The sequence below is a fragment of the Momordica charantia genome (assembly GCF_013281855.1).
Source record: "Momordica charantia cultivar OHB3-1 chromosome 4 unlocalized genomic scaffold, Mcharantia_2.0 BLBB01000004.1, whole genome shotgun sequence".
Classification (NCBI taxonomy): domain Eukaryota; kingdom Viridiplantae; phylum Streptophyta; class Magnoliopsida; order Cucurbitales; family Cucurbitaceae; genus Momordica; species Momordica charantia.
This window is the reverse complement of record NW_028275162.1, coordinates 26012049-26037274: the sequence shown is the minus strand read 5'-3', so window position 1 is coordinate 26037274 and position 25226 is coordinate 26012049. Positions and strand designations below refer to the sequence as shown.

Here is a 25226-nt window from a genome sequence, read left to right as displayed (position 1 = left end):
CTCGGAGAAGGTATTTTATATATAGTAACCAACTGATCACCACACTAGTGTTAAGTACCTTTCGATATGGATCACGCATCTCTCGTTCGTCCCTCTTATACTTCCATTTTCAGTTAACATTTCCATATGCACCTCGTTAATTAAACCTAAGTCACATCAAAATTGATGAAAATTCTACAACAAAAATCCCCAAGAGCCCAAGATATTCACCATTCCAAAATCCATACATATTTTTCTCTATATATATCTGCCATGGAATAGATGAGAGGAAATTAGATTAGGCTGAATGAAGAACAATTTGAGTAACGTTTTGAAGAAGGCGAAGCCATATTTAGCTGCCATCCTTCTAAGATTTCTGTCTGCAGCTTTGGTTGTTACAGCAAAGATTGCATTGAACCATGGCATGAGCCCCTTTGTGTATTCCCTCTATCGTTTTTTTGTTGCCGCCATTGTTGTAGCTCCATTTGCCTTACACTTTGACAGGTTTCTCTCTCTCTCTATACATCTCTTTCTCTCTCTTTGGACTTGGAAAATGGCTGAAACTGATGACACAAATAATATATATGGCAGAAAAAGAAGACCACAGATGACTTGGCCCATCTTTGCCAAGATTCTATTGCTCGGCTCTATGGAGTGAGAACTAATTTTTTTCTTAAATTATTTATTTTCATTTTCTCATACAAAATTTTAGTTTTGCGACGATATAATTTTTTAAACATTTTGATATTTACAATTCGGGTATGGTTTTAATTTCATTTCTATAAACTCGGGTTTAGCTTAATTTCAGTTTGATTTTGATAGTTTTGTACTTAATTTTAATATTTAAAACAATGTGATCTTAAAAGTTCCAATTTAATTCATATGATATGGACTTAATTTTTAATTTTTATTGTCATATAAAATACACGACACTTTAAAAAAAAATTGTGACAATGAGGAAATGCTTTCTATATCGTTAACTTTATTAAGTAAATATTTAAAAAAATGAAAAGAAGGAAAAACTTTATTAATTATCGAGTGGGTAAAAGACAAATTATATGCTATACATGGGTGAGATTTAACAAAATTACGTGGGAACTAAAAAATTATTAAGATTAAATAGAAACTTTTCAAATCATAGGACTAATAATGGAAATTAGGACCAAATTTGTATATGATTGGTTTAATTTTTGTGGTAAATGATTGATTGGGAATATTGCAGCTCTTTGGTTATCCCCAACATGTATTTCAGTGCTCTGAAATATGTAACTCCAACTTTCTCCATTGCTATGTCCAACGTTGTTCCTGCCTTTTCCTTCTTCTTCGCTGTCATTTTCAGGTACTCCTTTTTGGTTTCTGTTTAATAAATTTTTATTTTTTGTTCTTTTGTTGTTACGTTCCATGTATTTTTTTTTTACTATAAAATCTAAGCTAAATTTAAAAAATCACTCGATTTTGCTTTTGAAATATGCATAAAAGTCATACTTTTTTTCAAGAAATGTGAATAAACATACTAAAAAATTTGTGAGCTAAAGCATAATTTTCAAAAACATAAAACAAAAAAGGAAAACTCATCCCACATACCATTAACTACTGATTTACTATTTATCTATTTTTCTTACTTTTAGGTTTCTCGAGGTAAAAACTGACTTTTTTTTTTGGATAGGATGGAGAAGGTTGATATTAGGAGACTTTCATCCCAGGCAAAGATATTGGGAACTATAGTGGCAGTGGGAGGGGCAATGATAATGACCTTTTTTGGAGGCCCAAACTTGAGATTTCCTTGGACAAAATTAGAACATTTACACAATCACTCTAATTCAACTCCTCCTTCAAACACCCATCAAGATTCTTTGAAGGGTGTCATTTTGACCACAATTGCTTGTATCTGCTCTTCTGTTTCATGCATTCTCCAGGTACAAACAATACAAAAGATCATACTTCGATTCAAATATATCTTTACTCGTGTACTGTGAATCGATCTCTCGACGCTGACGTAGAACATTGTTCGCATCCCGGTATCAGATAGTTAACTTTTGTTGTTATTTTGGTTTCAGGCAGTTGTATTAAAATCATATCCAGTGGGGCTGAGTTTGACAGTTTTGGTGAGTTTGGTGGGAGTTGTGGAAGGAGCTATGGTAGCTTTAGCAATGGAATGGAGAAACTCTTGTGCCTGGTCACTTCATTTTGATTTTCAACTCTTGGTCATCCTTTATGCTGTAACTATAAAATCCCACTCCAAACTTCTCTTTTCTTCTTCATTTCTTTTATCCTAGTTTTGATTTTAGTTTTTCAAAATGAAGTTTGTTTACTAAAACACAAGTTAAATAAAAATGAAAAAAAAAAAAATTTCCTTCGTTTTTATTTGATTAAATTACTAAAACAAAATGAAGTTAATTTTTTTATTTTTTTTATAATTTGGCAGGGAATAATAATGTCGGGGCTTTCGTACTACGTTCGAGGAGGTGTAATTAAGGAAAAAGGGCCTGTGTTCTTTACAGCATTTTCCCCTCTAAGCACTGTCATTGTTGCAATCATAAGCTCATTCGCACTCTCTGAGGTTTTTTCTTTGGGAAAGTAAGCTTCTCCTCTGCCCTTCTTAAGCACTTCCAAATTTTACTTAAAAAAAGAAATTAGAAAATTCTCTGTGAGAGGCAAAACTTTACTTGCTTTCTGAGGTGAGAGACGTTAAGAATGACTAAATTGTCTTTAAAAGTTTTAGTATAAATTTAGAGTTTGCTATTTTAATTAACTTTACTATTTTTTTTTCATTTAATCTTCCTCGTAACTTCCACATGTCTTTGATTCTACATTCGTATGCTTGCTGATTGCTGATTGTTCTCAAAGTTTTGGACATAAGATTAATCCATATGTCAACATAGTATCTATTTAACTAGGTTTATTTTGAAAGAATACAAGGATGACTTTTGCATGGTCTTATGATGATATGCCTGGACCTAATAAAAGAGCGAACTAATTACTAAGCTAGTGTTGATGCCACCCGGAGGGAAAATATGTGTTCAGGAAGGGATCTTTTGGGAACCACACAAGTATGGCTGACTCTATTTGTTTTTGTTATTAATTAAAATGAGTTGAATCGTATACATTGTCGCATTCCATGCCTTCCAAAAGGTGCCTAGAGGACGAGCCACGTTGGAAGGACATCATATCAAAGTTTACAATTAGGACCTCGATAATTGGGGAGCAGAGCCTTTTGACCAAAAATCAATTTCGAATCAAATCTCTTTAGAAAGAAGATCCTTCATTTGTCTTTTTGGTAGTATGCTCTAGTTTACAGTCATTCATGAAATTGTTATCGGTTCTCCTCCCCAAAATCTTATACAAATGGGGTCAGAGAAAGGAAGCGTAGGCTGTTTGAACACCCGAATCAGAAGTTTAATTGAATAGGTCGCTCCAATTGTCACTAGGCTCGGACGTGTAAAGTTACTTCCAAATTCAGTTATGAATTGGTGGATGTTGTCAAAAGTGGCCGTGCATGTCATTAGAACATATCACAATATAGAAATTATAGTTCAAGTGGTTAAAACATCTGGAGGATTTGCGAATCCCTCCTGCTTATATTAAAACTTTCCAAGGACCGCCTCATGGTATCCAAGTTGAAAGAGATAAATTGAACAAGTATGGCCGCCCTCTATTGGGATGTACTATTAAACCAAAATTGGGATTATCCGCTAAGAATTATGGTAGAGCAGTTTATGAATGTCTACGCGGTGGACTTGATTTTACCAAAGATGATGAAAACGTGAATTCCCAACCATTTATGCATTGGAGAGACCGTTTCCAAGAGGTCATGAATTCGAATCCCACCCCGTTGTATTAAAAAAAAAAAAAACTACGAAAAATATTAAGTATTTTATGTATCCCTTTTGAATTACTTGCCTTCTACTTTCTTCACTTTGTCCCACAAAGACTGACCATATTGAGTTTTTGCAGGATTTTGGGAGGAGTGGTCATAATAATAGGACTTTATTTGGTTATGTGGGGCAAAACCAAAGATCCAGCCATTGATGAGCCATCCAATAATTCTTCGCAGAGCCTCCATGTTTCAAACCATCAAGATCATCAACAACTTAAACCAACTAATGAGGTTTCTAAGGCAACAAGGGATGGTTTAGTTTGAATAACGATCATGCGCTGTCCGATAAGATTGTGTTCTTACAGATTTTTACATTTAGAAAAAATTACGCTTGTTTATTAACGATATCTTAGTTAAAATAGGTAAGTATCGCTGTAATCAATATATAAAAGTTGACCAATGAGTTCAATTGAGTTATGATCACGAGTCTAAATAGAGAACAATGTATATATATAGGAGTAAAATTGAGAGACGGATCACCACCAAAAACTCAAAAAACAAAATTGATCAATATCTCAAGATCAAAATTCATCATGAATAAGTTTAATTATTTTATAAGTGCAAGAACAAAATCGACACAAAATTTCGGGGATTAAAAGAATAATTGATGGGTATCTCAAGATCAAAAACTCTCATTTTTGTTGGTTGTTGAATTCAAGTTAAGCTGGGGAATTGGAAGTAAAAACTACCAACAGGCAAGAAGGCAAACACATTTTTTTCATTAGTTCAGTGTAATATCTTTCACAATTAAAACTAAATTAGTGTTTGATTAAAGTTAGCTAATTTAAGAGTTGGTTTCGAAGACTTAAAATAGAGCACTTCAGAAGCTTTTTTAGCATCTATAAGTGATGGGGTATAAATTGAAATAAAAAAATTGGTTATATATTGCCAACTTGAATATAATTTAATTGGTCAACACATATCTCTTCCTCAACTTAAAAAAAAAAAAATCACCTGCCTTTCAAGTATAGAATTGACGTGATATGGAAATAAATATGGAGTGAATTATTAACTAACCTAAAAATAAGTAAATAAAGGTTCGTTTTGTTGGAAACTTGGATTCTGTTTTTTTGTTTTCAAATTGGATTCGTTTGCCATAATTTTTGAGATTCGTTTTTTATAACTGTTTTCAGATTCTATGATCCAAACCATAGAAATTCTGAAAACAATTCTCTGATTTTCATTGAATTCCTTGTTTTCAAATTTCTGTTTTCTGATTACCAACCAAACGCACTCTAATTGATCGGTTCAGGAAGTTAGAATTTGCTGAGGAAAAAAAGAAATATGTAGTGGTTTCTAATTAGGTCATATTCTACCGCCCTCTCATTTATGGAAATATGAGATAATGGATTTCATCATTTTCGAAATGGAAATATGAGATGAGATGGATACCACTTCAAATATCTCTCTTTTTCCTTGATTAGAAAATTACTATTCAGAGTTAATTATGATTTATTTCCAATTACCATCTTCATTCGAAACTTCTAAGGTTTTTCATTTTTATATATTTTCCATTTTAACTCCGACATGACTTTTTTTTCTTATTCTTTTATATATTTATTTATTTGAGCACATGATATCACGAATTTAGATACAGATATGTAAAAATAAAGGTGAACACTCCCACATTCAAGTTAGTTATCGCTCGAATTAGTTATCTCCAAATATGCATGTGCGTCGTACCTCAAATAAAATTACCTTTAGCGTAGCGTATTTATATAACACCATGGTCGGTCACGATTTCCACTCCGAAAAATCAGGCGGGCTATCCAGGATAGTGGCAAGTGGGAAGTTTAACGATTCTTCAGGAGTCTACTTACAAATTGACCTCGTTTGTTCAATATGGGAGTAAGATCGATATAATAGCGCTTAGTTCGTAGAGTGACACGTGGAATAACACTTAATTTCTATCTCACACCATTTATATTATTACAAATTATTTTAACTTCCTGAGTATTATCTCAACATCTTTTTCACTTATAATTCAAGAGTTAGACGCTATGATGTCAAAAAAAAAAAAAGTTAGACTCTTCAAAGAAAAAAAAAAAATTCAAAAGTTAGACATAAATAATTTTACTTGCTTTTCGTATTTGCCATTTTCTCTCTCATTAATTTTTTTAAAGATTTTTTTAATAGGGTGGGGATTCAAACTCACAACCTATTAGTTACAGATATGCGCCAATTACCGTTGAACTATGCTCGCTTTGACTTGTCTCTCATTAAATTCAAAATATGAACTTAAATAAATTATAATCCACACCATTAAATTCAAAATTTAAACTTAAATCAACGTTTTAAATATATTTTCAACATTAAATTCACCTCTACTCATGAAAGTGGGCAGTGGTAATTAATTGTATCCAGTTTTTTCTCTCTTTATTCTTACTATTTTTTAAATTGCGGGAGATATAAGACATGAGATATCCATAATATATATGAAATTTAGGATATGGACACAACATCATAATATGACGTGGGACATAAAATTTTAAGTTATAATCTATCATGTTAGCATCGTGTTAAAAATAAATGGATCTACTAATGTTAAAAATTTATTTATAAAAGTAAAATTATAGTGTGAACTATGACGATTCTCGTAGTATTGGAAATTTTCCACGAGAAAGTGTTTAGTGAATAGCTATTTTAATAGAGTTTTAAGTTGCTACGAAGATGTGTATTGAAATTTACGGTCATCCATTAAAAAGCATAGAGGTAAATGGAGTTTAAGTGAATTATTTGAGTGTTGTTCTTCATAACAAATAACCTTTAAAACGTAGCTTTTACTTTTATGTACTCTTTTTCTTTGACTTTTCTTTTATTGTCAAATATAATTCTATTTAAGTCCATGCAGATCTTTTGGTACGCACACAATTTCATGCCATTCAATAAGATGAAATCTTACCTAATTAAATTATTGTATTAACCAAATGTCACCTCGCCAATAACCGTAATTGATATGTCCTTCCCTCGAGATTGGAGATTCGATCCCCATATTTCCAAACTGTTGTACTCAAAGAAAAAAAGAACAAAATGCCATCTAACTAATATCTTATCTAACTCAACTAATTAGAGTTAATTATTAATTATAAGTATCTTTACGACAAAAAGAAATATATTTTTTAGTACAACAAATATGCAGATGTGTAGGGATTTGAACCTTCCAAATGCAGCAAAGGCATTATTAACGGTCTCAAAAAAATTGAATGAGTTATATATATGCTAGCAAAAAAAAAAAAAGTAAATTATATATTCTAGTTTAGAAATTTTTTTCTTGGTAGTTTAGAGGTTCAAACTTCTAAGTTCATTTAATACAACTCCAAACTAGGATGGAATGCAATATCTAAATTTATGAATTTCGTAATTTAATATCTAACTCTAAACTACCAAGAAAATTGTTTTTGTCACTGGAAACACGACGAAAGTGTGGCCGAAGACCTTTTTTTGTTGTAGTGGGTAGATGTGTTTGACCTCAAATCTTCATCTCCACGCATATGGTTGAATTAAAAAAATATCTAACTCTAAACCCTTTAATTCTTTGCTGATTCAAGTCGAACGAAAATTGCACCTATTATATTCTATGGTTAGATTTCTTACCCTACAATTATTGAACTTAAAAGAAAAATGACTCAAAATTTACTCAATTGGTGTAAGGTATGTATTTTCGACCAAAATGTAGTGTGTGTTGAATCTCTACTCCCACGTATTATTGTACTAAATAAAATCTTAGACAATTATTATTGAAAGTAAAGAACAAAAATTTATCTTAATTAACCAAATTCAAATTTGAATATTTTTAAAATTTAAGTGTGTAAGTTAAAGGATTCGAATTCAAATTTCAAAAAGTATTTCTCATGAGAAAATTATTATTTTTCTCTTTTAAGCCCCGTATAACTTGATTAATTAACCAAAAGAATCCAATTTAAATTTATTTCGAAAACCCAATCATATTTTATATAAAGGCACATGATCCACAACTTAAGGAATTTTTTTTTTTTTTTTTTTGAGAGAAACAATTTAAGGATTATATCAAGTCGCTATTGACATGTAACGACTTTTCAAATCATGCGAGAACAAAAAAAAGAGGAAAAAACCATTAATTAATCGTCACCAATTCCGAAGTTGAATGGAAAGAAGATGCCATAAAACTTGTGTTTTGTTCCAACTCATCGCCAAGTCAAAATATTATACCCTTTTTTCGTCTTTTTTCAATAAATAAAAATGTAACTCCCTATGATAATTGTTTCTTTTTATTGTTGTTTCTTCTTTTTTAATTAGAAAAGAAAAAAAAACATATTTAGTAACTCTCTGGAGAACAACCTGTTCTCCAGAGTTAGAGTTTCAAATTAAAAAAGACTAATTTTTTTTTATATAAAGATTAATTTTTAAAATTAAATATTCAAATTTTTTTTATCTTATTATGAATTTTATAAGTCAAGAATGATAAAGTAATCATTTTAAAAATGATAAAATAATCCTTTTATTTATCTTTTGAAAAAAACTGAAAACGACAAAGGACAAATAAAAATAGTTACCAAACATTTAATGTTTCCTCTAAAATTAAAAACGAAAAATAAAAAGAGAACAGTATATTACAACCTCCAACTTCCATTTAAATTATATATTAGAGTAGATAGATAGTGGTACACTACAAATAATGGCATTTTTATAGTTAAAAAGTGTTCCTAAGTATATATTGCTAGATGAATATTTTCTATGTTTGATAGAATTTTGTAGAGCTGTCTCTCCTTGAAAGCAAAACCCACCATGGAAGAATTTGTCTAAAGCCAAATTCCAAATATTTACTTTCATGGAGGAGACGTTGTTTGCACGATTTCAATGCTAGGAAATGCCACTAACAAATTTCACACAGTCCTAAATGTCACACACATTGATCAATGCCCATCAATTTTGTCTCGTGACAAGCACAAAATTAGCTTCAACACTTTTGGTCACAACGATTTCCCAATCTCTTATGAATGTAAAGTCAAACAGATGTATTTCATTGAGCACCACTACAACCAAAACTATGTCCTGCTTAAGACTCCCAATTGAAGTCTCGAAGAGGGTATTTCAAATCTCGTCACCGACTCACCACACTAGCGTGTAACAAGAGAAAAACAGTAGGATTTGAAAATAGAGGAGAAAAATAGTGTCGTGCGTGGAAAATACCACTGTCTTGAAATCAATTTTGACGCGACTCAGACTTGCAACTTGTTAAAACACATTTTTTTGATTTTGATGAAGTTAATTAGAAACATAATCCCATCAAATATAGGCAAAACATTTTGTGGTGTAATGCTATATGTACCATTCTCTGGAATATCGGGCTGGAAAGGAACAATCACACCTTTAACGGCGCTGCACTTTGGCTTTTGGGAGGGTATCATTATAAATGCTTTGTCTTGGTCCTCTAAATCCAATCTTTTTTGTGATTACGATATTGTTACCATTTCTTTCAATTGGACCACCTTTCTTCAAGCTCTCTCTTTTGGTACGTTTCTCACACCCTTTTATGAAACGGTGGCAATTGTGGCTCGCTTGTGAAGGTCAAATGTGATCTTGAGCTCACTCCAAACATGGTTTACAAGTTCTCTAATTCTCCCAATTGTGAATCTTGGAGATGTGCAAATGATTCCAAACATAATTTCATTCCCAATAAATAGTGTGGAGAACGACCTCTTGATCTTTTGCAGGTACCTTTAGATCACGCGCCTCTTTCGTTCGTCCCTTTACACTTCCATTTTCATGCACTACGTAAACCCAAATCTAATAGATATTCACTGTTTCCAAATCTACACATTTTTCTCTATATATATCTTTCATTGTTTACATGGGAGGAGTTAATTTGATTATTAGGGTGAATTAATGAAGAATATTAAGTTGAGTGACGTTTTGAAGAAGGCCAAGCCATACTTAGCTGCCATCCTTCTAAGATTTCTGGGTGCACCTTTGGTTGTCATAGCAAAGATTGCATTGAACCATGGCATGAGCCCCTTCGTGTATTCTCTCTATCGTTATTTTGTTTCCGCCATTGTTGTAGCTCCATTTGCCTTACTCCTTGACAGGTTCCTCTCTCTCTCTCTCTACATCTCTCTCTCTCTCTTTGGACTTGGGAAACGGCTGAAACTGATGACACAAATAATGTATATGTCAGAAAAAGAAGACCACAGATGACTTGGCCCATCTTTGCCAAGATTCTATTGCTCGGCTCCATGGAGTGAGAACTCATTTCTTTAATTATTTGTTTACATATTTTTTTTAACGTTCTTTGTTTATTGTTTATCTCAAAATTATACATAAATGTAAAAAAAAAAAATTCATGTTTCTTGTTCTTGTCTCAATTTATTTCAAAACATGGAATCTATGGGATTGGAGGCCATATAATTCTATTTTTCTTTGTTATAAATGAGAAATAGAAACCATAAATGAATATGTTATCCAACAAGTCATAAATTACAAATTTAATTTGTGTGAAGTGGGAAAAGTTTCAAGTTGGTTCTTATGATTTAATTTTTTTTTATCTTTATGGTTTGGATTTGGTTTTAATCTGGTATCTACAATTTGGGTTGAGTTTAATATCAATTTGATTCTTACTTCCTCAAGAAAAAAACGACTCTTATGGTTTTGATAAGTTTTAACTTGAAACGTGAGTGGCCTTAAAAGTTCTAATTAATTCATATGATTTGGACTTAGTTTGAATTTAGGTTGAATTTATCTATATAATTAAAGTACATGACACATTTAAAAAAAAAATCAAGTGGCAATGAATTAAATGCTTTCTATCTCGCTGTCTTTATTAAGATTTAGGATCAAGTAAAAAACAAGAGAAAATAGGTAGGTTTTTGAGTGCATGGGTTAAAAACAAGTTAGAATGCGATGTGTGACCGTTTAGGATCAATTGAATATTTTAGATAATCATAAATGATCAAATTAAAATTAAAAAAAATTATAAAGATTAAATTGAAACTTTTCGATCAAATTCTTAGTTTAACCAATTTGATGAACGGTTTAATTTTGTTGTAAATGATTGGGGATGCAGTTGTGTGGTTCTCCCCAACATGTATTTCAGTGGTTTGAAATATGTAACTCCAACTTTCTCCATTGCTATGTCCAATGCTGCTCCTGCCCTTTCCTTCTTTTTCGCAGTCACCCTCAGGTACTTCTCTTCATGTTACGTTCGTTAATCATTTCATTTTCGATATTTTTTTTTATATTCAAAAAATTGTAAGTAAACAAACATAATTTTTTAAATTACTTTTAAGTTTGTTGCAGTAAAAAGTGATTATTAGTTTTTTTTTTTTTTATAGGATGGAGAAGGTTGATATCAGGAGATTTTCGTCCCAGGTAAAGATATTGGGAACTGTAGTGGCAGTGGGAGGGGCAATGATAATGACCTTTTTTAGAGGCCCAAACTTGAGATTTCCATGGACAAAATTACAAGACTCACACAATAATCATCACTCTAATAATTCAACTTCTCCTTCAAACACCCATCAAGATTCTTTCAAGGGTGTCATTTTGGTCACAATTTCTTGTCTCTGCTCTTCTCTTTCATGCATTCTCCAGGTACAAACAATACAAAAGAATCCTATTTCGATTCAATACATCTTTGCTCGTGTACCACGAATCGATCTCTCGATCCCGGTATCAAGTAGTTAAGTTTTGTTATTTTGTTGTTTCAGGCAGTTGTATTAAAATCATATCCAGTGGGGCTGAGTGTGACAGTTTTGGTGAGCTTGGTGGGAGTTGTGGGAGGAGCTGTGGCAGCTTTAGCAATGGAATGGAACAACTCTTGTGCTTGGGCAATTCATTTTGATTTTCAACTCTTGGCCATCCTTTATGCTGTAACTATGAATCCCACTTCAAGTTTCTTTCTCTAATTTCTGGCTCAGTTTATTCTCCTTCTTAAATTTTAGTTTACTAAAACAAATAATATCTTTTTTCCTTTTATAATTTGGACTTAATTTTAATTTGGTTTCTTTAATGTCAAAAGTTTTAATTCAGTTTTTTGATGGTCCTCAAAGTTTCCACTTGATTTCTATATATGGGTCAGAGTTAAACCTTACCAATCACATTCATGAATTATTTTTATCTCCAAAATTTAAATTATATTCTTGATGTTTTACTAGATCATAAATATTGAATTGAAACTTTTAGGTCTCGTTTGATAACACGATTTTCATGTACGTATTTCTTTGTATTGCATCTAATTTTTTAAAACATTTTTAAAATATAAGCTAAAATTTGAAAACTAAAAAAAAAAAATTTTCAACTTGTTTTTATTTTTAAAATAGAGTTTGTCAAATTTATTTCTAAAAATAAGTTAAAATATCTTAAAGAAATTTTGAGCAAACAAATATAATTTTCAAAAACAAAAAACGAAAAATAAAATGGTTATGAAATGGAATCTTAAAAACCATATGAATCATATTGAAATTAAGCTCAAACTATTAGGATCAAATTAAAACTCATGAGACGGTAAATACTAAATTGAAAATCAGCCCACCCGACAAGACCAAATTTATAATTTAACCATTTTATAATTTTGCAGGGAACAATAATCTCAGGGCTTTCGTACTACGTTCAAGGAGTTGTAATGGAGGAAAAGGGGCCTGTGTTTCTAACAGCATTTGTCCCTCTAGGCACCGTCATGGTTGCAATCATAAGTTCATTCGCAGTCTCGGAGATTTTGTCTTTGGAAAAGTAAGGGCCCGTTTGAAAACGTTTTCGTTTTTTATTTTTAATAAATAAAAATAGAATTGTATGAGTCTAACTCTTCATAGATTCAAGAACGATAAAACGATATTTTTATTTATTTTTTAAACAAATTAGAAATGAGACAAAAAAAAAAAAAATAAGAAACTTGTTTAGGTTATTTTTTCTTAATAAAATTGAAAACGAAAAACACAAGATACGAAAACGGAAACGGACCTGAGCTATTGGCCCCTCATTCTAAGCCCTTCCAAATTTAACATGAAAAACGAAAAAATTGATTTCTTTGCGAGAGGAGAAATGTTACTTGCTGTTTATGTATATGGTTTTCAATTCTAAAATTTCAAGAAGACAAAATAAGAAGAAAATTTTGAAATAATAAGATCACTTTTCATAACCATTTTATTTTTTGTTTCTATTTTAAAAATTAAGCTTAAAAAGACTATCTAGTTATATCTACATTTCTTAAATCTAAGCCAAAATTTGAAAATTGAAGTAGTTTTAATTTTTTTTTCTTGTTTTCTTAAACTTAATTAAGAATTCAAATACAATAGGTAAAAAACATGCTACATAAACAGAAATCAAGTCTAATTTTTAAAAGTAGAAAACGAAAAATAAAGTAGTTATCAAATGGGGCATAAATATTTTTAATATAATGGGCTGACCATACATATTGAGTTATTTTTGTAGGGTTTTGGGAGGAGTGGTGATAGTAGTAGGTCTTTATTTGGTTATGTGGGGCAAAACCAAAGATTCCGCCATTGTCGATAAGGCAGCTAATAATTCTTCACAGAGCTTTGAGGCTTCGGATCACCATCAAGATGATCAACGACTCAAAGCAGCTGATGGGGTTGCTAGGGCTGGTTTCGTTTGAATAACAATCATGTCCTATTCGATAACGATTGTGATCTTATAAATTTTCACATTTTTTTTTAGTTAAGCTTGTTTGTTAATGAATAGCGATGTCGTAGTTAAACTATATAAGAGTAGTGTTTGGGGTGTGTTAGAAAATTATGTGTGAAGTATTACACTGCGTTAACAATTAATATATAAAAGTTGACTATATCACGTATAAGTGAAATTTGAGAGACGAGTCATTGGTCTAATCAAACCAAAAAATAAAAAATGTTGGAGGTGGCTTAGTGGTAGGGGTGGATCCACGAAGCGACCAGGTGACACATACCTCATGACAATAATATAATATATTCTATACATTTTGTTAGTATATTTCGTCTTCCCGTACCCTAGTTCGAATTTGGCTTGACGAATGCAAATATATATATATATATATATATATATATATATATATATATATATATATATATATATATTATACATCACCCAGCCACGCAATATTTAAAAAAAAAATGGGTTTACATATATTTTCTAAGATTGGTTGAATATCTAGCCTTTTTTATTTGCATAATAATTTATAGATAAATCAAACTAATTTTTGCTTTTTATTCACATGGTTGACTTTCTTTCTTTAATTTTCAAAATTTTAGCTAGAGTTAAACTTAAATACGAGTTTTGAGTCAGAATATACCCTTGATAGTAAGCCCATTATTTGTAGACTTCTAGTTTTAGTTCTGGTAATTGTTAAATTTTTGTCTTAGGTCTTAAATATTTTTTTTATCCATACTTTTATAATTAAATTTAACTCTAAATCAATATGGAGAAATATTATAAAAAATATGCAACTGAGTCATTATTTCTAAAGAAAAGTAATACTAACGCATATTGAGAACGATTTATTTGATAAGTTAGATAATAACATTACAATAGGTCGATTGATTGTAGATTATTTTATGTATTGTATCCCCTTGAGTTAAATTCTTGGATCTGTCACTCCGCGTAAGCTTTATCAATTTTCAAACTAAAGTTGTTAATTTTTGGAACGGTAAAAAGTGCTTTTAACTTGAAAATTTAATTTTTAAAATTTTCACAATATTTGATAAGATAATGAAAAATAATTTTAAAGATTCTAAAAATATAGAAAAAGCACTTAATTAGTTTTTTAGTGCTAGAGACCGATAAAAAAAAAGAACACTTAAAAGTACTTTTGAAGGCAACAATTACATAGTTTTCTTCTGGAACTACTTCTACTGAAAAAGGAAAAAAAAAATTACATAGTTTACTTTTTTTTGACTTCTGAATAGAGGAGGACTCGAACCTGGATTTTGGGTGTCAACATCCAAATTCTTGCCAGTGGGTAACACCCAAAGGTGCTTAAAGAAAAAAAAACATTTACCTAAAATACTTTTCTTAACCAAAAGGCATCTCAAACCCACTATAAACAAAAGTTTAGTAGGTGAGTCCGAATATCACCAATATCACAAAGTATTTTATCTTTGTCCCTAAACTTTCAAATCTGGTTATATCTTCTTCTTTTTTTTTCGAACTCACGAACTTTTGGTTGGAGATATATGTCAATTACAGCTAAGTTATGCTCGTTTTGACCTGATTAAATCTTTTGGTACTTAAACTTTGAATAAAAATAAATGGGAGTTATAGTTAGGTAAGTTCTTAGGGTGGGAAATGATTCTTTTCTCTAAGGAAAAAAACACTTAAAAATTAATTAATTTTTCAAGGTTATTGGAGCACGTGTCATAATAATTATGTAGAGGTCTTTATTTAGTTCTTTGGGGGCAATTGCAAGAAGATGAGCTTCCATTCAAATTGGGCAGTGTTGAGTTACCCAACTTTCATGAAAGCCTTCTTCAGATCAAAAACAGTAAACAATTTCCACACAGAGATGATTGATTGGGACTTCTCCTTCAAGTATTTTCTAAGGTTTTAATTCATATAATGATTTTGTTCATGTACTTCTAAAAATTTTGATCTCATTCTAAGTTTTTAATTTAGTAATTGTAATGGTCTTTATCATCATATTAATAATTACCCGATGCATGTTACAAAAACTTTTGGTTATTCACGAAGTTTTAATTATTTTATAAGGTGTGAGAATAAAATTGACGAAAAGTTTCGATGATATGGTGATTAAAGAAATAATTGATCAAATAAGCTCGAGATCAAATCTATATTGTCAGGAGCCTAACTTAACAGTAATTAACACTTGATTTTGATTAAAAGATCACGGGTTCGCGAATCCCCCACCTCATTTGTTGTACTAAAAAACAAACCAAAGAAATTATTTCACCTACCAAGTTTGTAACCCTTTCGAATATGAAATGAATGTTACTTGAAATGATTTGAATCATTATTTTTAAATATAAAAGTAAATGTCTTAACCGTTGAATTGGATCGAGTAATAAAATATTGCAGTTGTTTGTTCTAATTAGGTCATATTCTCACCTTCTCTCTTTTTGTGGAAATATGATATGGATTGCATCATTTTCAAAATGGAAATATGAGATGGATACCACTTCAAATATCTCTCTCTTTTTCCTTGGGAAATTACTATTCAGAGTTGATCATTATTTATTCCCAATTACCATCTTCATTTGAAACTCCTTCTAAGGTTTTTTATTTTCATATATTTTCTTTTTCTTCTTCTATATATTTTCCACACCCTCTCCCACTAATTATATTATTTTTTTCATTCATCACCATACACTTCATAAATCTTCATAAATCTAATTTTTCCAAATTAAAGTTAGACATAAATAATTTAGACTGGTTTTGCCATTGCCGTTTTCTCCCTCATTGTTGAAACTTTCCCATAATTTCATTTCATCTTCATATTATAATTCACACCATTAAATTCATAATCTGAACTTAAATAAATATTTTTAATATATTTTCCAACATAAAATTCACCTCTACTCATGAAAGGTGATCAAGAGTGGTAATTTTTTTTTCTTTCTTTATTTTTCTTTATTTTTCTTAAACATGAGAGAGATTCCTTTGGGATATGACTTCATGATATATAAAATGTTTATTTTAAGAGAAGAGAAAATAGAGAAAATAAATAGAACATTAGTTTCATCCCATTTTTCTACCACCTAATAACCTATTTAAACTAACATAATCACAAATCATAATTCAAATAATATAGTAGAAAAACCGAGCAAAATAGAGTTTAAGTGAATTATTTGAGTGTTGTTCTTGACAACAATAACTTTTTACTTTTTATGTATTTTCATTTGACTTTTCTTTTATTATCAAATATAATTCTATTTAAGTCCATGCATATCTTGGTACACACACAATTTCATGCCTTTCAACAAGATGAAATCTTACCTAATTAAATTGTATTAACAAAATGGTGGTAATTTCCATGCATTAGGCGCTAGGCCAATCAAGTTGTTCATTCACTGGTACAGAAAGCTTTCATTGAACTCACAATCTCTTGATTGGAAACATGAGTTATGCTGGCTTTGACACTTAACTAACTAAACTAATTAGGATCAATTAACTAATTACAACTATCTGTGACAAATATGCAATACAAGGATTTGAACCTCAAAAATAGCAATATCAAGAAGCAAATCCAATGATGAAGGTCTCAAGTGCATAGACAAGTTACTGCTGAGCTATATATATTCATATTACGACCCAAAAAATATTAATTTATATATACTAGGAATTTTTACTTCTAAGTTCATTTAATAGACAGTTGAAAGTTTAAGGGTGTAATTGTTTTTTTTCATATTACAGCACAACTGTCTATCAAATTGCAAATTGTAATTTGTACAGCCTTAAACTTTCAATTGTAAAAAACTTTCAATTGTAAAAATTGGTGTAAAAATTAAACCCTCGAACTTTTATAAATAAAAAAATTTTTACATCCTCAAACCTTCAATAGTAAAAATTAAACCCCTAAACTTTAACATATGATAAAATTGTACGCTCTAATTCAAAAATTGTAAAATCTGCACCCTAAAATTTTGAAAATTTGTATCTATTTGACAATTGTAAAATTAAAATTTTTTTTTCTGTTCGTGGATATTCGATTTTGCAGACAAACAGTAATTCACAAATGGAAATATGCTCCATCATTCATTAACTTGTGAGGGATTTAACACAACAACGGACATTATTTTCCATTTCAATTTTCAATATCAGATCTTGAAATGTATCAGATTTATTAATTACGTATGCGTACAAATCTATTCCCCAAAACTTGGCGGGGCCTTTGGTATTTCCTGTCAATTCCGCCGATAGAATTATTATTCATGTCTTCTTTTGTAAGCTTAAACTTAAAAACTTTGAGCAATCTCTTGGATTTTGACGTCCCTAAGAGCAATTTGAGCAACAATCTCCCCATATTTATTGGCAAGTCTCGAGGAAAAAGGCTTTATAAAAATTGTCTGCAAAATCGGATATTGAAGAGCAAAAAAAAACTTCATTGAATTCAAAATTAATGAAGATGAGAATATTTTCGGTACATAATATGGACGGAATTGTAAAAAAAAATACCATTTTAAAAAATTTTAGGGTTTAATTTTAATTTGGAGGGTACAATTTTATCATATGTGAAAGTTTAGGGATTTAATTTTTACTATTCAAAGTTTGAGAGTTTAATTTTTTCATTTATAAAAGTTCGAGGGTTTAATTTTTACAATTGAAAGTTTAAGGGTGTAATTTTAACAACCACCATACTTTAGGGTGGTTTTTGCAATTTGCCCTTGTTTTTTTTTCTATCTTTTTCTATTGAAAAAAAAAACCAAAAACATATTTGTCTCTTTGTTTGAAAATTTAAATTAATAAAAAAGTAAACGATTTATATAAAAGTTAAATTAAGTATGGAAACTTTTAAATATTCATTATGTATTTTATTAATAAAAAATTAGAAAATAATGTTTTTATTTATATTTTTTGAAAAAATGAAAATAAGAACGAAAAACAAATATAATGACATTTTTATATGTTTTTAATAACCTGCTTTTGATAGACAGTAGATTCCAACCTACACTACAGGCTTAAATTATAATACTAAAAAAATTGCACTAGATAGATAGTGGTAGAAATAATGACATTTTTAAAGTTAAAAAATGCTCTTTAAGTATTGTTAAATGAATTATTTTCTACATATGTTTGATAAGCTGTCTCTACTCAAAAGCAAAACCCACCATGGAAGAGTTGTCTAAAGCCAAATTCCAAATATTTACTTTCATGGAGACGTTTGTTTGGACGATTTAACCAAAAAAAAAAAAAGAAAGGAAAATATCGTAAACTTTGTTGGTTCATGATTCGAATAGACAACTTAAAACGCTCTTATTTTAAAATATCTCATCAATTATTCTCCTCTCTTGCTTCAAATTTCATGATGGTCACTTATCTTATAAATCAATTCCTATGTTATTATTCGTCACCAAATGTTGTATAGGATTAGGTGGCTGTCTCACGAAATATGTTGAGAATCCATGTAAATGAATTAATATGGTATGAGAATCCAAAACGTTCATACGAACAACAAGTCCAAAAATGGGATCCGACCAAGATTAATGAGCCAAATTTATAATAGACATGATAAGCTACTCTTCTCATGACCAATTGGTATTGAGAAATAACTCCATAAATATTGACATTATATCAGAGCGGGAGGTCCTCTATTAAAATCCCTGCATTATTATTTCCTCTCCATTTATATTGATTTCCATTTGTTGGGTCTTGTCAATTATCCAACCCACAAAATCTCGTATTTTTTTTAGTACTAATAGGTTGGAATTGAGGGATTCAAACTCACGATCTTCTAGTCAAACATAGATGTTTTAACTCGCTAAACTATGTTCGGGTGAGTAGTAGACTACTCTAAATTGAAGCGCGGAGGAGGTTAAATACTTCTTGATGTTGCCGTTGGTTCCCTGTTATGCTCCCATTTTTAGTCAACATTCTTTCCAAATCTATACAATTATTTCTCTCTCTAGGTACATCTCTTCCCTGAATGAAGAATAAGTTGAGTGGCGTTTTGAGGAAGGCGAAGCCATATTTAGCTGCCATCGTTTTAAGATTTCTGGCTGCAGCTTTGATTGTTATATCAAAAATTGCAATGAACCATGGAATGAGCCCCTTCGTGTATTCCCTCTATCGTTTTTTTGTTGCCGCCATTGTTGTAGCTCCATTTGCCTTACTCTTTCACAGGTCTCTCTCTCTCTCTCTCTCTACATCTCTTTCTCTCTCTTTGGACTTGGAAAATGGCTGAAACTGATGACACAAATAATATATATGGCAGAAAAAGAAGACCACAGATGACTTGGCCCATCTTTGCCAAGATTCTATTGCTCGGCTCCATGGAGTGAGACAAGTCGTTTTTTTTTTTATTTAGTTCGTGTCGTCAAGAGTTTCAATTTGGTCCATATGATTTCAATTTCATTTCGACGATTTGAGATTTAGTTAAATTTCAATTTTGATTCTTATGGTTTGTGTTTAGTTTCAATTTAAATCACGTGGGGTTAAAAAGTTCTAATTTGATTCCTATTATTTTGACCTTAGTTTTCCATTTATTAATTCGGGTGGTTTTAAAAGCTCTAACCTTATGGCTTAGATTTAGCTTCAAATTTAAATTTCTGTATGTGTAAAAGCTTGATCCTAGCTTTGCCATTTGACTTCAATATCATATAAAATATATGATAAGTTTTCCACTATTAATATTTAAGATGAAGTACGATTAAAAGACTATAAGTTCAAATCTACCATGTGAACCAAATTGAAAATTTAAATAATCACACAGACCAAATTCAAAGTTCAAGCCACTTTGATGATTGGTTTTTGTTGTAAATGATTGGGATGCAGATGGTTTGAAATATGTAACTCCAACTTTCTCCGTAGCTATATCCAACGCTGTTCCTGCCTTTTCCTTCTTCTTCGCTGCCACTCTCAGGTACTCCTTTGTCCATGCTCCATTCGATAATCGTTTTATTCAAAGAAAATATATCGATCAAAATAGTATTTTCTTATTGTTTGGTATGTTTTTAACCTGTTTTTAAGTCCAATTTTAAAAAACAAACTTTTGAAAACTACTGCACTTTTGCAAATTAAAATTTGACTTAGGTTTTGAAAATGTTTTCCAATTTTAATAACAATACAAAATAATAATATATAGTAGGGAAGAGCTAGTTGTAAACTTAATTTTTAAAAATATACAATAAAATAGTTATGAAACAAAACTTTTTAGTACCATAAATTTCGGTAGGATGAGGATCGAACTCATAATCTCTTAATTGAAAATACGTGTTAATTATGGTTGAGCTAGGATCGCTTTGGTCACTGTTTATACTCTTTTAACTTTTAAGTTTGTTGCGGTAAAAAGTGAATTTAATTCTCTTTTTTCTGTAGGATGGAGAAGGTTGATATCAGGAGATTTTCATCCCAGGTAAAGATATTGGGAACTGTAGTGGCAGTGGGAGGGGCAATGATAATGACCTTTTTTAGAGGCCCAAACTTGAGATTTCCATGGACAAAATTACAAGACTTACACAATAATCATCACTCTAATAATTCAACTTCTCCTTCAAACACCCATCAAGATTCTTTCAAGGGTGTCATTTTGGTCACAATTTCTTGTCTCTGCTCTTCTCTTTCATGCATTCTCCAGGTACAAACAATACAAAAGAATCCTATTTCGATTCAATATATCTTTATTTGCTCGTGTACCATGAATCAATCTCTCAGATGCTGATGTGGAACATTGTTCGCATCCCGGTATCAGGTGGTTAACTTTTGTTATTTTATTGTTTCAGGCAGTTGAATTGAAATCATATCCAATGGGATTGAGTGTGACAGTTTTGGTGAGTTTAGTGGGAGTTGTGGAAGGAGCTGTGGTGGCTTCAGCAATGGAATGGAGAAACTCTTGTGCCTGGTCACTTCATTTTGATTTTCACCTTCTATGCATATCTTCTTCATTGTTTCTTTTCTCTTGGTTTTTATTTTAGTTTTCAAAAATTAAGTTTTTTTTACCAAATACAAGTTACTAAAAGGTTCCATTACAAATTTGATATTTATGGTTGGGGCTTAAGTCTTTTAACATGGTCTTTTTAATTTAGTTTTTATATTGTTCTAAAAGTTTTAACTTTAGTTTCTATCAAGTTCGAACACACGAACCTCCAACTCTGATACCAACTTAAAGATGAATAACCTACCGTACGAGTTTGGTAAATTTAATTCATTTATGGATATCTAATAGTTTCCTATATATGTTTGGTGAACTCTTTCTAAAATCCTAATGCAAGTATAGCTCGCCAACATGGTCGATTAATTATATTATTGGAGTTTTAATAGATCATAGATATCAAATTGAAATTTATTTTTAGGTCCCGGCCATTGGATAACTATTTTGTTTTGAGTAACTATTTTGTTTTGAGTTGTTTGTTTTTTAAAATTGCGCTTCTAATTAAACACTACTATTTTTAGGACCTGTGTTTTTAAAAGCATTTTTCCCTCTAAGCAGTGTCATTGTAGCAATCATAAGCTCATTTGCAGTCTCTGAGATTTTGTCTTTGGGAAAGTAAGCTGTTGCTCCCTCATTCTTAAGCACTGCTAAATTTAACCTTAATAAACAAAGAAAAAAAATAGTCTTTGTGAGGGCAAAAATGTCTTCATCATTTACTTTATTTCGCTTTGTGTTTTTTATTTTAAAAATTAACCTTAAAAATATTATTTATATTACCAACCTGAACTTAGTTCAATAGTAGTTGACACCATTAGGTCACGAGTTCGAATCTTTCATTTCCATTTGTTGTACTAAAAAATTTGAGTTATTTTTGCGAGATTTTTCGAGGAGTGTTATAATAATATGTCTTTATTTGGTTATGTGGGGGCAAAACCAAATATCCCACCATTGATAAGAAAGCTAATAATTCTTCACAAAGCTTCAAGGCTTTGGACCATCAAGATCAACAACTCAAAGCAGATGAGGAGATTGCTATGCCAACATAAGGGATCGTTTTGTTTGAATAACGATCCTGCTTTGTTCGATAACGAACATTGTGTTCTTATAGATTTTTACATTTAAAAAAAAATAAACTTGTTTATTAACGATCTCTTAGTTAAAATATAGGTAATATTGTGGTGTGTGTTCGGAAATTTTGTGTGAAGTATTACAATGTTGAAATCAATATATATATATATATATATATATACATATATAAAGTTGACAGTCATGCCTAAGTGAAATTGAGAGACGGGTCATGTAGTGTAGCTAATAGAACCATGAAGAAAACTAGGTTGAAGATGGATTAGTAGTATATCGATCATCAAAAAAGTAGACAACAAATTTGACAAGAATAATCCTAAAAATATATATATATTCAATTTTCTTAGATGTGTCTCCAGTTCTTACACCTATTAGATGCAATGAATAAGATAAAGTCTCTCTTTTTTATAAGTTATAATTGTTAAATTAGCAGCTATATAATTCAATTTTCAACTTATATATTGATTGACTATAATAATTATAATAATTAGTGATTAACTTAGATATTTTTTTAACTTGGATATTGATTAGCTATAATCACAGTAACCATTTATTGGTACGTGTTTTACTTTTTATTAATGTTTACAATTATTTTTATAGTTATTAGTCTTGTAATATATATCTTTTCTTAATTAATGATACTAGATATAGGTACTGGCTAGAACCCATTGTTTAGCTAGTAGCCCAAAATTGAGCCGAATATCAAAAGACTTTCTTTTTCCAAATTATTTAAAAGTCGAAAAGAAACTTTTTATTAATATTTATACTTCTTTTTATGACTATTATTCTCATAATATTCTATCTTAATTAATTATAAGTTAAAAAACATTTTTTGTCTCTATATTTTCGCTAAAATGACAATTTACTTTTTAAAACTTAGTTTGTCACGATTTAGTCTGTACTTTTCAAATTGGTAACAATTTAGTCTTTGAACTTTAATATCTAACAATTTAGTAATTGTAATTTAAAGTTTGTAACAATTTAGTTCTTATTGTAGTTTTTTTTTTTTTTTGGTTAAGTTTCTTATATATATAGATTGATAAACTAAAGAGGAACCAAATATGTTTATAAATTAGAAAAATTAAATTGTTATAGGATAAAATTTTTTACGGAGACTAAATTGTTACAAATTTTAATCTACAGGGACTAAATCGTTACAAACTAAAATTTAGGGACTAACTCATTAGTTTAGTAAAATTATAGGGACTAAATCGTTACAAACTAAAGTTTAAGGACTAAATTATTACTTTACAAAATTAAATTGTAAATTATTACTTTAGTGAAAATACAAAGACCAAATCTAAATTATTACATTTTTTTAACTCTATATCTTTTATTCACTGATAATTTAATTCTGAGTATATTTATTATTATCTTTACTTATTGTTTGAAATCTAACTATCGTGTTTCTTTTGGAAAAAAAAAATTACTGTAAATTATTGTTGCGTATATATTAAGTATCTTGAATATTTATTGCATGAGTTAAATTCTTGATTTTTTTTTTTTGGGGATAAAATTTGAAATCTTGATTGTAGAAATCTATTAACTTTTTTTTAATTGTATTTATTTTTTACCTTAGAAAACTTGCTGGGAATTATTAAAAGTAACCATTTGTTTGGAAAACTTATTTATTAATTAAAAGCCTAACTTTACAAACTGGTCCTAAATCAAACTGTGTATCCGTTTTGGTTTGGGTGTAAAAAATTTAATTAATCATTAATTAGGTTTAAAATTAAAACAAAACAATTATAAAATTCATCAGCTCCAGCTCTAACATATTTATTTATTTAGAGTTGTTACAGCCATTCAAGAAATAAAAGTTGGTTTCACCGAAAAAAGTTAAATTACAATTTTAGTCCATAAACTTTCAACATATCCTAATTATAGGTTTGGAAACTTTAAAAGATAATCCAATTAGGTTCTCAATTTTATATCTAATAGATCCCAACATTACAATTTTGTGCTTAATAGGTTATTAGCTTATTTAGCATATTTTTAAAATTCACGAGCCTATTAAACACAAATTTACAAAATCACGAGTTCTATTACACACAAAATTAAGTTTTGTGTTTAATAAGTCCATAAACTTTAAAAAATATTAAATAGGTCAGAAATTTATAAGACACAAAATTGAAAGTTCGATAATTTAATAGACACCTTTAAAGTCCAATGTTCTACTAGACACAAAATTAAAGTTTAAGAATCTATTAAACATTTTTTAATATTCAGTGATTTATTAGGCACAATAACTCTAAATGTTAAATTAAGGACTAAATTTGTAATGCAATGATATAAATGTGTGCTTACAAAAAAAAACGATAAAAATGTGTAATAGCCAATTTGAACATGGTTCAGTCATTAAGAAATATCTTATTCATTTCTTTAGAGGTTTAATCTCCGATCCTCTTATATTATTTGTTTTATTAAAAAATAAATGTATAATTTTTAGTTAATTTTTAATATCCTAGGTTTGGTGATAATGTTGTATTGGAATTTGGGATTAAGTTAATTAATAAAATGCTTGTGTTGTGTTATGGAAAAGAGGATGAGACGGATGGCAATTCAATAATGGTTGTCTCCTAATCAGCTCACCTTTCATATTATTTCATGGAAACATGAGATGGATGCCATTTCAAAAATCAACCTCTCTCTTTCTCATGATTTATAAAGAAAAAAAAAATATAATTTCTAGTCTTTAAGAGATATTACTAATATTTTGATTGATTGAAGTATTTTATATCACGATGGGTTTCAAATTGATTTTTTCTTTCAAAAGAAAAA

At 29.9% G+C, this 25226-nt stretch overlaps 3 protein-coding genes across 4 annotated transcripts; all 3 read left to right on the top strand.

Annotated features, from left to right (window-relative positions):
* Positions 1-265: 265 nt before the first annotated feature.
* On the top strand, positions 266-4273 carry LOC111006125 (WAT1-related protein At2g39510-like). The gene is made up of 7 exons (XM_022277892.2): positions 266-483; positions 571-633; positions 1202-1318; positions 1646-1895; positions 2037-2198; positions 2405-2556; positions 3934-4273. Exons 1-7 carry the CDS (start codon positions 287-289, stop codon positions 4118-4120), a joined length of 1128 nt encoding a protein of 375 aa, XP_022133584.1. The 5' UTR covers positions 266-286; the 3' UTR covers positions 4121-4273.
* Positions 4274-9299: 5026 nt separating this feature from the next.
* On the top strand, positions 9300-13579 carry LOC111006124 (WAT1-related protein At2g39510-like). The gene is made up of 8 exons (XM_022277891.2): positions 9300-9549; positions 9713-9921; positions 10011-10073; positions 10896-11012; positions 11164-11422; positions 11539-11700; positions 12408-12559; positions 13259-13579. Exons 2-8 carry the CDS (start codon positions 9722-9724, stop codon positions 13440-13442), a joined length of 1137 nt encoding a protein of 378 aa, XP_022133583.1. The 5' UTR covers positions 9300-9549; positions 9713-9721; the 3' UTR covers positions 13443-13579.
* Positions 13580-19323: 5744 nt separating this feature from the next.
* Positions 19324-21665, top strand: LOC111006100 (WAT1-related protein At2g39510). Of its 2 annotated transcripts, none has more exons than XM_088122378.1 (4): positions 19324-19615; positions 19707-19769; positions 20267-20354; positions 20810-20861. In XM_088122378.1, the coding sequence occupies exons 1-4, from the start codon at positions 19419-19421 to the stop codon at positions 20822-20824; spliced, it is 363 nt and encodes a 120-aa protein (XP_087978504.1). In that variant the 5' UTR covers positions 19324-19418; the 3' UTR covers positions 20825-20861. The 2 variants fall into 2 exon arrangements, with proteins under 2 accessions (XP_087978504.1, XP_022133541.1); XM_022277849.2 differs by lacking the exon at positions 20267-20354 and adding an exon at positions 21214-21665 and having other exon boundaries at positions 19327-19615; positions 20810-21068.
* Positions 21666-25226: the final 3561 nt, after the last annotated feature.